The sequence below is a fragment of the Blastomyces gilchristii genome, assembly GCF_000003855.2.
Source record: "Blastomyces gilchristii SLH14081 genomic scaffold supercont1.3, whole genome shotgun sequence".
Lineage (NCBI taxonomy): Eukaryota > Fungi > Ascomycota > Eurotiomycetes > Onygenales > Ajellomycetaceae > Blastomyces > Blastomyces gilchristii.
The window spans coordinates 3648374-3662575 of NW_003101680.1; the positions used below are offsets into that span (position 1 = coordinate 3648374).

Consider the following 14202-nt stretch of genomic DNA (forward strand, 5'->3'; position numbering starts at 1 on the left):
TTAGCCCCGTAATCAATCGTGGAGCTCCGTGAAACCGTATTATTACCAAGGATATCAATATTAGCCTTTGGTGTGGCGTGACTCATATGAACAACTAGTAACGTATCGCGCTCATACTGCGTATTCAGCTGAGGGCAAGTGAGGAGAAGATCCGAGGCTTGACCGGCCGACAATACGGTAAGGCCATACGCTCCCAATACGCAGTCAGTCCGCACCAATCCGAGCCAAACCTGGCCAAGTCGTATTCGTAATACACCCTGGCATAGATAATATTATATATATAGCGTGGTGAGAGCGGAGTTACTACTTTAGGCTGGGCGGCGTAAGAAACCGGTAATATTCCGGGGCAGCGCTCCGTCTGTCTGGGCCCGTATGTATCAGCGCAGACGCCGCGAAACGTCTTGTCCCTGGCCTGAGAGGACGTCACCTTTACACCTGCAACTCCTTCCACCGCAACAACCTGCGATACACAACGCAACGCAACACTCCGCTACAACCACCACCACGACAACCACCACAACTACCACCACTACACTACACCCACTCCTACTACCGCGTAGAGTGGGATATCATTCGTGGGGAATTCGTCTGGTTGTCCTGATATTGCGATCCCCTCAGCCGGTTTTACTATCGTCCCAGTCGTTGCACCTGCGACAGAGAAACCCCAGACCTCAATCCTCTGCGCTTCCAACTCTACTCTACAACGACCTAACTGCCTGGCGCTGGTAGTCGTTCGCTAATTTATTTCACCTTTAAGCGTGCTCCTTTTCGCTTCAAGCCGCCGCTCCAGCAGCTGCCACTTTCCCTTCCTTTCGCCCTTATTCCCGGCAAATTCGCGCAACATCCGGCTTCCCTGAATTCGACCCAAAGAGGACCCTAGTCGTGCACAGCAACTAAGATCGTTGTCGCATAACCGATGCACCCGTCTACGTTGTTTATAAGTGCGTTATCGCGGCAGTAGCATAGGGGGTTTGCTTACCTGGCCCCGTCAGAGACGAAACGAAACAGGCACCCGGAATCAGTTGTGGCGACCGGTACATTCTCGTATGGCATGTTTCGATTGCTTCCATGGTCTTCTGCCGTTGGGGGCAATAAAGTTACTGCGGAGGAGGTGAAGATGCTAGCCGCGCCCCAACGGAGATCTCCTATCATGGAGACTCCCGCCATTCACAAGTTGAAGCGGAAACGCGCAAACTCTGGTGATCGAGGCAATCCCGCGCTAGAACACTCCCAACCCTATGCCCGTCCTCATGACGCAAATGGAAATGATAAGAAAACATTATCGCCACATTCACCGTCGCCTGCGATCAAGATAGAATCACCAAAGGCATCTTCGCAACGCGACAGTCCTAGGAACAATTCACTGCGAACTATTAGCCAGTCTACGGAATCTGGAGATGAGCCTCCACCGACAAACCTAGCGAAACCTGAATCAATGCCACCCGCAAGTACAGTCCCAAAAATGGATACGGAAACTCTACGCCGCACGCTTGAGGCGCAACTAAGCCTGGAAATACTCCTGAAACATGATGAACTGCGATTAATTGACCAGGAAATGGCAAAATGCCAGGTTGCACTGGACCAACTTCGTCGGTGTTCCGAAATTCCGTACCCTGGTTCAAGCGTTTCGGGGCTCTCCACCGCTGTCAGCAACGGTACTGGAAATGCACTCCTGCCCGCTGCAGCCCACGGCCCGCCGTTAATATCACCTTCGCCATGGGGCGTTACTGATGGGCCGTACAGCAGACATTATGCTAAATGGTTACTTCCTGACCCTCGATTTGATGGCGGAGAAGTTGAGACTGCTGTTCCCCCTTTTGCAATTACAGGAGGTGCTCCCGCAGACGGACGGGTAACTCGTGGTTCATGGTCAGAGCAAGGTGTTACTGGGACTTTGCGTTCTCAACGTAGCTCTGCTGGCACCAAACTACAAGCACTATCCAGCGGGTATCCGCAACCGAAGGATAAAGCTGGGCCTATGATAATAAAGCGCAAGAGCGATGGCAAACTTGTCAAGTTAGTCTGTCTTGACTGTAGGAGAGAAAACTTTTCAAGCACCCAAGGCTTTATCAATCACTGTCGAATTGCGCATAATCGGAATTTCGCAAGTCATGACGCGGCTGCTGCTGCATCCGGAGAGCCAGTAGAAGTCGACGGGTCAGGTGCGGTTATTGGGAACAATAACGATGTATCTGCAGGGACCGCTGTTGGATATGTGCATCCTCTGATTCGGTCAGCTCACCTGGTTGGGTCTACTCCGCAACCCGGCGCGCGTCGCACATCTTCTCAGAATCAAACCGCAAAGCGATCTAGTGAAAGCGGAACAACCCGTGGTAGCAGCAATGAACCTCAAAAGGGATCTTCGTCGTTGCAATCTCGAAGTACTCCTAATGGGAGCCGCCCACGACCGCAACAAGTCACCGTTGAGTCTCCTAGTCCATCATTTAAGGCTTCTCCAGAGACTCCCAATCTATCTTCGCTGATGAAGAGAAGAGGAATTGCAGTGGATCTGCTTGACATCGTGGATGATGCTTTGACCAAAACAGAACTGGACATGTTTTCAGAGGATGAGTTTAGCGAAGGAGCGGAAACTGAGAACGAGCAGCCAAATCCTCCATTTAGTGTTCGAGGGAGTAGATTACCCGCCCGAACGATAGTTTCTCCATCTCAACCACCGCGGCCAGGGAGCCGAAAAGGAGCCGACAAACCAAGCCGCAAGCCAAAGTTAGCTCGTCCTCCCAATCCTCCTTCACCTCAGTCTTCGTACAGATCGCCATATGCCCCAGCTTCAGGATCTCCTCATGTTCGTGAAGCCGACGAGCAAAGAAGTCAAAGAAACGACATGGATATAATAATGGCTGATTCAATTTCTGCTGCTCTTAGTCCTCATACACTGGAGTCTAACCAGGCACCCAGCCTAGTCAGTGATGACGAGGATTATGAAGCTCCGTCCGAATCTGAAACCCCGAGCCCCAGCCCTTCAATGGCAAGTGATGAAGGCCCCGATAACATTGAGGTTCGGGATGGTGATGAGGGCAGTGTCAGGGGCACCAACGTAACCACCGCAGCGGCGCCAGATACGAAGCCAGGACCGGAAATTCCGAGTCCTTCCAAACACCATCCTTCCCCAGTCCCTCAAGAAGTGCCGACTTACAAGAAGAAAGCAACCAGTAAGAAGAAGGGTGGGGCGAAAAATACCGGACAAGCACCCAGCGTCCCTGTTCCTGCTTCCCCCGCGGCTCCCCGCACCAACGACAAAGAGCAAAAACGTGTTAGCTTTGTGAGCCCAATGACCACTCCACCAAGAACCAAGAAGGATGGTGGTGGAAAGAGACAACGCCGTGGATAGATTTGTTTGACTGTTTGTAATATTTCTCTCCAAATCTTTTCTATGAATGGTGTATTATCACGCCTTTCCCCTTGTTCCTCCAATCCCCTCTCCCCCTCTCCTATCCCTTTTCTCCCCTTTCCTTTCCTTTCCTTTCCTCTATTTTTATTTTTATTTATTTATTATTTATTTTAAATAAAGATTGTATATCTTTTCGTTGCTGCAAAGCCCCTTCTGTAGCCAGGACTTGGGAGGTTAGTGTCTGTTTTGTACCTTTAAGCCGCCAACCTACCGAAACTGTGTGACCTGGCAGGTGTTTTGTTTGCATCATGAACGAATTCCCTTTCTAGCGCGCTCTGTGCCTTGTCTCGCTTTTCTTCTTCCTTCTCTGCCTGTTGTTCTCTATTATATACGAGCCTACTTCTTAGCCTTTTTCGATTTTGTCCTTGATTTTTCTCCTTTTCTTCTCACTCGGCAATTTACATTACTGTTTTTTTTAATACTGGGGGGAAGGTCATATGTGGACGGGCATGGCATTACGGAATGTCTTTGTTTTTTTTTTCCTTTCCTGCCGGGGTTTCATTTTGCTACCTTTCGTTTTCCACGCTGGTTTCCGGGTTATAGGGTCGGTTTTGGTTGGATATCGGTCTGGGTCTGGGTCTGGGTCTGTGTTCGGCTGGGCTGGGCTGGGTTGATATCAGGGACCGTAGCGGATTTATTTTATGGTCACCAACCGGGTGGGATTGTTTGTTCAATTTTTTTTGACATTCACTGTTTGTTTTTGTGTGTGATTCCTCAATTTGCATGTGTTTTTGTCTTGCCTTTGATTTGTCTTTCTTTGTCCTTGTGAAAGCAATAGCAATCCTCTGCTTTTCTATTCAACCTCCCCCGTTTTCTTTTCTTTTTTTCCATTTCCAATCCTCTCTTATTTCGTCTCTGCTTCATCTATCTCATCTCCCTTACGCTTCTGATGTTGTTGCTCATAAACTATGTGCCCCTCCCATCTTTTATTTTATTTTATTTTTTAACACATGTGGTTTGATCTAAGCGATTTCTTCTTCTTCTTATACATATATTTATCATATACATAGTTATATTGTGGTATTATGTTTAAGATATCGAGCCTTACCAGAGAGAGGGAGGGATATCTAAGAAAAATAACAAAATGAGAAACTTTATGATGTTTTTGAGACTGTAAACTTCTACTAGAAAATCGAAAACTGCATGTACAGTAGTTACAATAATGTATAAACGCCGCTCTATCGTCAGATCCCCTCTTTGATCAATAATAGCTCCTGAAGGCAGCAACCAACTCCCACTGTATGGTATGTACTGTTGTTGTCATTATTATATTATCCCCGTTCTCTTGGCGCGCGGGATAACTTATTTGTTTGCGCTAACTATTATTAGCTGGTTACGGGTACAACGCGTAGCATCTCTTGAGTTTCAACCTCGCATCTCATAGTTATCTCATTTGCGCCCTCATTTTGGCCCATCTTTACATAGCCACCATTTATTATGTCTATTTGATGAATTAGCCTCCAAATCTTCCAGATCTTATGTTGTTTTGTTTTTGTCCCGTGTAAAAAGGCATCATCAGGATAAATCAGGATAACAGACGCGAGAAGCAAGAGACTGTTTCGCGGTTACGCGACCTATTGTTTGTCAGGAGAAAGTATTCAGGTGGGTTTTTCACATTTAATTTCATTGTTCTCCTAGAGAAGGGCAGACTCGATTGCCTTTGCTTTGAATTCTTTTTTTTTTATTTTTTTTAATTTTTCCCTCTCCTATTTCACTTTAAATTGCTGCTGGGTTCATTCATGTTTGTTCTTGTATGTACCTTAACAAATTCAGTCTCAATGTGTCTCATTCTGAATTTGAATTTTGTGACTCTCAATTATTCATTTCTCTGGGATGATCTGATCCAGCGTCTGAATATCTTTCTTATCTTATTAGAGATGGATGTGGGTTGTTGATCAAACTATCGATCGAGTTATTTCCATCTGCGTTTCACCAATCTATATATCAGTTTGATATATTCCGGCTGCTTTTTTTCAACTAAGCCTTGATTACTTTTCTCAGACAAGCCAGTTTTCTACAGACATCTGGCTATCCATCCACTCTTTTTCTATCGAAGTCCCTAGAGTGGTTGAAAACTGTTGACCTCCTTTCGGGCTATTGTGGAAATTATGTGTGAAATGATATTTTGCCCATGAGCCGCCCATTTTCCCGGAGTGACAATGTATTATATGATATTAACTTTTTTTTTTTTTTTTTTTTTTTTTTTTTTTTCAAGATCAGGATATGTTTCATCTAACATTTAAATGTAGGCTGAAATCTGTCGTGTCTAGCTCCCTCGTTTGTTCTGCAAATATTACTACCAGTGTTAGTTACTAGCGAAAGAATAAACCCAAAATCGAAACGAAAACGAAGGATAATGAGATAATGGCTTCTCAGAGCCCCCTCGCACCGGCCAGCATATCCCGTGCCACCATCTCATTTCTCCTATCTCTCTACCCACATACCATCAGAGAATTTTACAGGGCTAAACTGATAGCCAAGTCTACTCCGAAAGCGGGCCCAAAACCTGGTTCAAAGCAGTCCACGGCAAAAAGAACGAATGAAGGAGCCATAGAAGCGGAAGTCGAAGCCTTTTTGAAATTGGATAAACTGCGCTATGAGTCGATTCCTGCTACATTGAGAGATAGGGCTGGCGTTGCCGCTGGCGCCGACACCAGTAAAGACGCCGCGAAAAGACCAAGTAAAAAAGTAAAAGTATCAAAGAACGATGATGCTTCGCCCCTTTCGGGAGCGTTTCTGGAGAAGGATGAGATTGTCAATCTTATGAGCTGGAAACTGTATGCTCCCTCCCTTCCCACCAACCAAACAGTCTGTTTGGTTCCCATTTGTCCCCTCAGCAACAAAAAATGTGCTCATATGTACCATTTTCACAGCAAGCATGGCTCCCACCGACCAGCCCTCATGGGCATGATACGATCAAATCCAGACTCCCTCGTCAAGTCCACTACCGCGATTGCTTTCTCACAACTCCAGGGCGCGCTATCTAATACGGGAGGCGAGGCTTTTCCCAGCACTCCGCTCGAGACACTGACGGGGCCCCTGAGGGGCGTGGGGCCCGCCACGGCATCTCTTTTCCTGTCCATTTGCCCATGCCATGCACCGTCAGATGCTACATACAACACGAGTATAAATGCGGCCCCGTTTTTTAGCGATGAGCTTTTCAATTGGCTTTGCCTGGATAAGTACCCGCATGACTTCCCCAACAGTAGTAATAACAACGGCGGTGGAGGAGAAGGTGGCCAGAGATCCAAGGGAAAGTCACCAGCAACAAAAGAGACTAAAATCAAATATAATATGAAAGAATATAGAGAGTTATGGGAAGCGGTGAGGGAACTTAGAGGCAGGATTAATCAGATTCCTGACCAAAAGGAGGGGTTAGGAGAGGGCCGGGGTAATGGGGAGGGCGGGAACGAAAGCTTCTCAGTGTTGGATATTGAGAGGGTGGCGTTTGTTATTGGCCATCTCGGGGTGTCGGGATATGATGAAAGGATGGAGGAGGCATCGACGATGGGGCTTCTAGATGGTGGTAAAGTGGACGATGATCTAGGCGCGGCCGAAACGAAAGATGTGAATTTAGGTAGGGGGAAAAGGAAGAGAGGATGATGCATTTCATAGCGGAGCCTAGGGGAGCGTGCTTGGGAGACAAGCTAGTATATAAACTATCGCCTTACCTGTATATTTCATCTCTAGGTGTATGAAACCGAAGTCAATCTACTACAAATTGCCATGCTTTCATTTTCACCAATGAATACCTGGAGCAAAAGGACAAATTAAAATCAGACCCGAAATAAATAATCTAATAAACTATATTAATCAAGAACAAAGCTATTAAAATTCCACAGTAATTATTTCCACAAGCCCCTTAAGCTTCCCACTATCAGTTTTGATTAATTCAGCACAGTCACGCTATATTTCCCCTTGGAACATGCAGCAAAAGTGAGCAGGTTACCCCTGGCAGTTTCAATCCCTCAGGTCAACCACTTTTCAACAATCCTACCAACAGGCTCAAAACCCAGAAAAGGAGCAAATGAACAAATATCAACAACCGTCGCCTTCGCCCATACAGCGTCAAAAAAGAAGATACTAATGTCCTCAACCTTAATTACTGGCTCTCCCCCTGCTTCAGTTTGCTGCAAACGGTTAAATCACCCCCCAACCCTCCTCCTTCATACGCCCAAGCCACACCATTTAACTACCAACCCACCCGCCAAGCACTTACATCAAATACCCAACCCCCGCAATCAACATCCAGGCCAGCCCTCCCAACCCCATCTCAACCCCGCTAGCCACCATCGCCGGCGCGGCATTCGGCGTCTCCGTCTCCGACGCTGGACCTGTCCCGGTAGGCCTGCTGCCGCCCGAAGTTTGCGATGCATCAGCATTGTCAGCGGTACCTGAAGTTTGTGTAGCAGTGGGTTTTGAGGTCGACGAAGACGAGCGAGTTGTGCTGAACTGTTTCGCTGCGTTGCAATTGGCGACTTTTGACGATTCAACGGCGTGTCGGCCTTGGTCCTTGGGGCAGTTGTTGTAGCAGCTACATTTTGTGTGTTTGGGGCGGGTTAGTGATTGGAGGCGCGGACTGACTCTTCATGGAACTAACATGGAGGTAGAGAGGGAGGGGAGCGTAGCTCTGGGTAGGAGCATCTGATGTTGACTTGAGTATATGCATATACGTACGTCAAGACATTGCTGTAATGGGTGCAGAGGCAGTCCCAGTCCTGTACAGGGCAGCTTTTGAGAATGGCTGTGGTAGATTCCACACAAGCCTCGAGAATACTATAGATGTTTGGATTCTAGGTTAGTAACGGAATTCTGTAAATGTTCACGATCCGCAACAGACTGCTTTCGCCTCCCTTCTCATCACGATGATCTCCATCTCCTTCACATATTATCAACGAGAAGAAATCACATACTTCTGAGCATCACATTTGCTGGGGCTATCATTTTGCGGCGAGGCGGCTGCATTTACATTTGCCATGATAGCGAAAAAGAAAGTGAGGAACGCAGATAGAGAAATAAACGAATGCATATTTGGCAGTAAGAATGGAAAAGCAAAATGAATGGATAGATTAAAAAAAAATAAAAAATTAACGATTGCTTTGTTTCTCCTCTTTGGTGTTTTCTTTTCTGAAAAGAAAGTGCTTTGGTGCACACACGAAAACAGTGGCCGAAATATGCGTCAAAATTCCTCACGGACAAAACAAAAATGAATTGAACTGGGAAAACGCTTGAAGGTCAGTGGGTATAAACGAATGAAACGGAACGGACCCGATGAAGAGGAGCGAAGTGTAAAGGAGAGTTGAAATTTTTTTTAAAAAAAAAATGAGCGTGGGAGCGTATATGAGAAGATGTATTAAACGATTGTTCCCAGGAAACTTAACTGTGAGAGAGAGAGAGAGAGAGAGGAACAAGGACACAGCTTTGCCTTCGCCCGCGTCATTGACATCGAACGCAGAAACAGAGACACACGCGATTTGGAAAAAGGGGCCTCCCGAGAAACATCCTGCCCAGAAAAGCAAGGCAACTGGACTAACGAACAATAATGGCTCCTGTTAACGGAGCCAATGTGGTACAGACTATTTGAAGGCGAGAGCCGGATCTGGATTCTTGCGGTGCGGGGAATGGCGATTTGATTCAATGTTGCACTGAGCAAGGTAATAATAATAATGTTAAATAATATACGCAGCGATATGCATGTAGATGGTATGGCCATCCCGCCGCATATTTGATCATATTTGTCGATAAGGGGACGAAAGGCAAAACTAGGGCAGTATTATTATATTGGCGGTGGTATGGTATCTGGGAGGCCCTTTGCTTCATGCCCTTTGAAACACCATGGCGTATTCTTGGCTGTGAAACCTGTTTTTAGTGGCTTCTAGCCTGGCTGTGATACTTCAAAAAGCAGGGCTTTATTTATTATTTCTTGGAATGATGGATGGATGCAAAACCAACTCGACCCGGGAGAAGAGAGAGAAAAGGTTAAAATAATAGCTGTAAAAATATAAAATACGCGGCAAAATCCTGGTCTGAAGCCGGTTGAGGTCAGAATTGCCGTTTTGGGAATCTACTGTTAATTAGATGCGTGATTATATAACCAACGCATCCGGGGGAGTGTTAACAAATTAGTTAGTTTACTCCTATAAAAGGACCGTCAAGCCGTTTCTCATACATAGCTTACTTCTCTCCTCGCTCTCTATCCTTTTGCTTAATTCTCCCCCTCCTTCCCATAGATACATACGCGCACACACGCATATATGAAAGAAAACGGACTTCTTTATTTCAAACGATTGATGATGTCACCGGGCGCAGGTTCCAGACAGGGGCAATTATATAATTATGAAAGGGGGAAAAGAAATGGGGGAATCGTTACATACATAGATCGGGCGGGGAAGGAATGAAAGGACAGGAAAGGAACACAATATATTGCCGGTCGTTCGTCACTAAGGGGAGACAAGGAACATGAAAAGGGAAAGAGTACAGTAACACGATACGGAGAGAAGGGAAAGTAAAAAAAGTTAGGGAAAAAAATGAGGGGCACAGTGATATAAAAAGAGAATATGATGGGAAAAAGGGGTTATTTAAGCCAGGATAATAGATAGGATGCTTTGTTTTCCCCGGTTCAATTTCCCCCTAACAACCCTGCTTGGTCTCTACATTGTACAGAAGAGAGAGGCGAAAAACAAGGAGAAAAACACAAAATATACACAAAATATATGGCGGTAGGAAGGAAGCTCATAGAAGCACATCAGACAAAAGACAAAATAAACAAATATGAATATGAGTCGGCTTCTCTGATGAATGAAAAGTAGGAATAAACAACAATAAGTTAAATAACATATGCATGGCTTGGGGTTACATTTACTCCTGGCCGAAGCCCAAGGTCTCCTCAACAGCGATAGATAGCTTATGCTGCAGTTGTTCGTACGTCTTATACGGTGGTAGATCCAAGCGGTTAAAGCTGTTTTTTTTTTTTTTTTCGGACCCGTTAGTACGCAAAGAAATATAGATAGCAGAAACAGAGAAATGAAGAAAGGCAAACTAAAATAAGAAAAGAACATACCAAGTATGCGACTTGGGCAGCGCGGTGATCTCTCCAGATTTTTCAATGGTAAACCGCCTAGGCCCATCGCTGCCTTGCAGATCCTTGAAGCCGTTAACTGGAATGCGAGAGGTACCCGTTGCGAACTGCAGGAGGCGAGATTTTTGCTCCGAATCCCAGCTCCGTATGACCTTCCAAAAGTTTTGGATCACTTCGTCCTGCTCCTGGTAGCCGCGGTAGTCGGTATGTTTCTTCCAGTCATCCACGTCGATATCGGCAATACCACCAATGAGAAGCTCCAATTCACGCTCGTCAAAGACGTTGACGAGGTCAGCAGGGATAAGCTCGTTGAATCCAGTGATGAAAGCATTGAACTGTTCTTCTACTCTTTTCTGGATTTTCCATTCTGTGATCAGCCTATTTATTGAGGGTGTTGATTAGTTATAATATTCCTTATTATAGGCAGTGACGGTCTTGGCACATTGTATATACTTACTCAACATATTGCTTTTTGTTCTCGTTGGTAACCGGGATGTTACTGCCGTTTGGTATCAAGTCAACAGTCTTCCTCTCGCCAAATTGATCATCGTCAATGGAGAATGTGAGCTCGTCAAATACGCCGGTAATATCATGTTCCCTAGTTTAAAAATGTTAGCAAAAAACTGGGTATGCTCGTGCCCCTAAAAAACAGGAAACAAAAACATACAATGTCCATGTTAGATTTCGGTGGAAATCCTCATCGACACCCTCCATATCCTGCAGGGTAACCTTCTTCCTCAACATCATCTTATAAAATGCGCCGATAAAGAACGAATCAAGGAAGCGGCGGTGGAAGATGGCAAGGCCGACGACACGCCCTATGAATTTGAAATAATTCAAATGCTCAGGATTAATGCCGGAATGAGGGTTAATCTGGAGCGTGTAGTTATCATGTGCTGAATATTCGAATAGACAGTAGAACGGGTTAAACATTTCGTGGGAAAGCAAGAAGAAGAATTCTCTGTGGTTTCCCGGTATGTCAGTAATTCACCACTAAATTTAACAACCACGACAAAAAAAGTACTCAAATAAACGAACCTCGAAAGGCCACCATAATCGAGCCCATCTTCCCCATCGAATTTGATCATTAGTCTCTTTTTCAGATCCGACGCACTCTGGCGCATGATTTCCGCGTATGAATCCTCGAAAATAGCACCTCGCCGGACTTTGACATGGCATTGGCCAGACATGATCCGCAACGCCGGCTGGGATCTGAAGTAAATAAGCTTGCGCCGGAAATCGCGCTTGTATTGCGGAACACCTTGGTCGAGGGACGAGGGGAGTCGTGGATCATCCCAGGTGGTAGTCTTCGTATTGTGATCAACAAAGTACACTCGAGCTGTGTTGGTGAGACGCATTTCCCAGCCACTTGGTAGCGGCCCGAGCTGAGACACGGGCTGTTGTTGAATAGTGGTATTATTTCCATTAGCATTTTGACCATACATGCGGATATATTGCTGTCGACGCGGATCCACCCAGGTGGTCGTTCTCGTGTTATGGTCCACAAAATATGGCCGGCCCTCAGGGGTATAACGCTGTTCCCATCCAGCTGGGAGCTCTCCAGTGCCGGCTGTCGTAGCTCCCGTGGCCATCATAGAAGCGGCATTTGCATTGGCAACACCTGGGGGGGTGCCCGGCTGCTGAGAGTCTGGCAGATTTGGCGAATTTGCGCCTGTGCGGTCTTCGGGGAGCATTCGACTTTGATGAGCCCTGCGCTCCATCTGCATGTTGGCTTCCAGCTGGGTGCGTTGGGCCTGCTCGTTGTAGTGCTGCGAAGGACGTGTCCATGTTGTCGTTCTGGTGTTGTGGTCGACGTAATACGTCCGGCCTAGATTATCTTCTCGTCGTTCCCAACCCGCGGGCAATCTTCCTTGGCTATCCTCGAAGGAGCTCAGGTTGGCTCTAGAAGAGGTCGATCCATTCGCCGTCTGACCAGCTCCGCCAAGAAGGGAACCTGAAGGGGCGGGGGTTGCGGCAGAAGGAGCTCGAGAGGGAAACATGGACGCGGGGTTAGCAGCAGCTGGCTGATCGCTGGCTCCTTGGCTAGTGGCGGCAGGAGTAGCCGACGTGGAAGACTGGGGTCGAAGTTGTTGCTGATAAGAAGTTGAAGAGGGAGGAGCGTTATGAGGAGGGCGTAAGGAGCCGTTCTGTGGGGGAACGGGTGTCGACAGGTTAGTAGATAGGTTAACGATCAGTTTCCCGTGGACAACAAGATTATCATTGGACTTCTTCAGGTCTCTCGTAAGCATCTCTGTAAGGGAGGCGGAGTAGTTAGCAAGCGTCCTTGGTATCGAATAGTGGTCGTGGAATTTCGGGGATGAAGTATTCACCATCATCACCAACGTCTAAGTCTATCACATCTCCGATGCGAACATTTATGACACCTAAGAAACCCTGGTCCTTCTTCTTGAACTTCTTCTGGTCGAAAATCTGAATGGCGAGAATGGAATCTTCTGTGACTCTCCTAAATGTTGAAAGGGGATCGGTCAGACCCAGCCACAGTGTAACGTGAATGAAACGGGGTTTAAAGTTACGGGTATCGTACAGGTCAAAGACTTCATTCCAGTATGGGTTGAGTGTTTTCTTGATCACCGAAGTAGTATGAGTTTGTTCACCACCAACCGTGGCAACTGCAAACGGATCGGGGAACCCTGAGCAATTCAAACAATGTCTGCTGTCAGCATGAAAGTTCCCGGCTTTAAAAGGGGGCATTTCCTCCCCTATCGCTCTCTTTCTTGTTGATTTTCATCGATTATTGGGGGGGGGGGAGGGGGGGGGGTTCCAACTTACGGAAAACATCGCGTTTGTACAGGCCATCAGCTGCGATGACTATAGCTCTTCGTCAATATAGGGAAGATCATTATGAGCGGGTGAAAGGATGTATATGTTGATCCTTACTTGTGACTCTGAGATTTGGTTGGCTGGAGGGGCAAGAAGATAGATTAGTAGAGAAAAACCCCCAGTATAGATATGTATAGAATAGAGGAGGCCAAATACATACGCAGGCAAATTGGAACCCATTCTGACGGCAGTCCTAACTCAGCAGGCCGTCTCCGTCTTTCAGGACGGTGGAGATATATGCTGAGGGGTGGCGGATGGAGGTTCACATCCAGCGGGGAAGGGCGCGGCAACAATAGCAGCGAAACGCCAAGGGGAGAGAGATAGACGCAAATCCTGCGCACTCGGACGGGGGGGAGGCTAGATGTAGCCTCTCGATGCAGGGAGCGAAAAGACCGAGATAGGAGGCGTGGGATGCAGGCAGGAGTGGTTGGAGTTTGTCGGTGCTGGCCAGCGAGCGATGGATGGATGTCAGATGGATTGGATATCGGATGCTGGATGCTGGATGCTGGATGCTGGATGCTGGAGAATATCGAAGGCGTGGGAGCCGCCAACTGAGGCTGAGCAGTGGAAACGGGCCAATCGCCGGCCCGCAGTCTCGAGGGTCGGTGGCGCGCCCAGAGAAAAAAGATCCGGGAAGGGCAAAAACCCAAGACAGGAGTTATCTATGCGACTATTACAAGACAGGAGGAAGTCTGGAGATTAAGCTTGACCCTGTGTGAATTTGAAGTTGTTGCGACGACGCCAGATAGAATAGCTAGTTATAGGTGATATGATGGTTGATGTTGCCCGAAGATGAAACAAAACAAACCCCTTCGCCCGGCAGTGTACGGAGTTACAGCGTAGTTAACTAATAACTACATATATCAATCAATTC

At 46.9% G+C, this 14202-nt stretch overlaps 4 protein-coding genes across 4 annotated transcripts; 2 read left to right on the forward strand and 2 right to left on the reverse strand.

Moving 5' to 3' along the window:
• The first annotated feature begins 294 nt into the window (after positions 1-294).
• Positions 295-4593, forward strand: BDBG_02372 (uncharacterized protein). Its single transcript, XM_002627655.2, has one exon. The coding sequence runs from the start codon at positions 1052-1054 to the stop codon at positions 3347-3349; it is 2298 nt and encodes a 765-aa protein (XP_002627701.2). The 5' UTR covers positions 295-1051; the 3' UTR covers positions 3350-4593.
• Positions 4594-4604: 11 nt separating this feature from the next.
• BDBG_02373 (uncharacterized protein) lies at positions 4605-8254 on the forward strand. Its single transcript, XM_002627656.2, has 3 exons — positions 4605-5011; positions 5659-6186; positions 6283-8254. The coding sequence occupies exons 2-3, from the start codon at positions 5774-5776 to the stop codon at positions 7010-7012; spliced, it is 1143 nt and encodes a 380-aa protein (XP_002627702.1). The 5' UTR covers positions 4605-5011; positions 5659-5773; the 3' UTR covers positions 7013-8254.
• BDBG_02374 (uncharacterized protein) lies at positions 5967-9504 on the reverse strand. The gene is made up of 3 exons (XM_002627657.2): positions 8323-9504; positions 8087-8185; positions 5967-7943 (listed from the first exon to the last, which is right to left on the reverse strand). Exons 1-3 carry the CDS (start codon positions 8436-8438, stop codon positions 7625-7627), a joined length of 534 nt encoding a protein of 177 aa, XP_002627703.2. The 5' UTR covers positions 8439-9504; the 3' UTR covers positions 5967-7624.
• A 10-nt stretch (positions 9505-9514) lies between these two features.
• Positions 9515-14144, reverse strand: BDBG_02375 (E3 ubiquitin-protein ligase hulA). The gene is made up of 10 exons (XM_031720760.1): positions 13489-14144; positions 13386-13408; positions 13278-13316; positions 13033-13138; positions 12818-12951; positions 11526-12738; positions 11155-11448; positions 10945-11085; positions 10470-10865; positions 9515-10367 (listed from the first exon to the last, which is right to left on the reverse strand). The coding sequence occupies exons 1-10, from the start codon at positions 13506-13508 to the stop codon at positions 10268-10270; spliced, it is 2466 nt and encodes an 821-aa protein (XP_031577036.1). The 5' UTR covers positions 13509-14144; the 3' UTR covers positions 9515-10267.
• Between the last annotated feature and the right edge of the window lie 58 nt (positions 14145-14202).

Coding starts and splice junctions, on each gene's coding strand:
- BDBG_02374 (XM_002627657.2), bottom strand. CDS start 8,438: ATGCATTCGTTTATTTCTCTATCTGCGTTCCTCACTTTCTTTTTCGCT. Junction 8,186..8,322: donor AGCAAATGTGATGCTCAGAA/GTATGTGATTTC, acceptor AAACATCTATAG/TATTCTCGAGGCTTGTGTGG. Junction 7,944..8,086: donor CATTACAGCAATGTCTTGAC/GTACGTATATGC, acceptor CACAAAATGTAG/CTGCTACAACAACTGCCCCA.
- BDBG_02375 (XM_031720760.1), bottom strand. CDS start 13,508: ATGGGTTCCAATTTGCCTGC. Junction 13,139..13,277: donor GTACAAACGCGATGTTTTCC/GTAAGTTGGAAC, acceptor TGAATTGCTCAG/GGTTCCCCGATCCGTTTGCA. Junction 10,866..10,944: donor AACAAAAAGCAATATGTTGA/GTAAGTATATAC, acceptor CTCAATAAATAG/GCTGATCACAGAATGGAAAA.
- BDBG_02372 (XM_002627655.2), top strand. CDS start 1,052: ATGTTTCGATTGCTTCCATGGTCTTCTGCCGTTGGGGGCAATAAAGTT.
- BDBG_02373 (XM_002627656.2), top strand. CDS start 5,774: ATGGCTTCTCAGAGCCCCCTCGCACCGGCCAGCATATCCCGTGCCACC. Junction 6,187..6,282: donor AATCTTATGAGCTGGAAACT/GTATGCTCCCTC, acceptor CCATTTTCACAG/CAAGCATGGCTCCCACCGAC.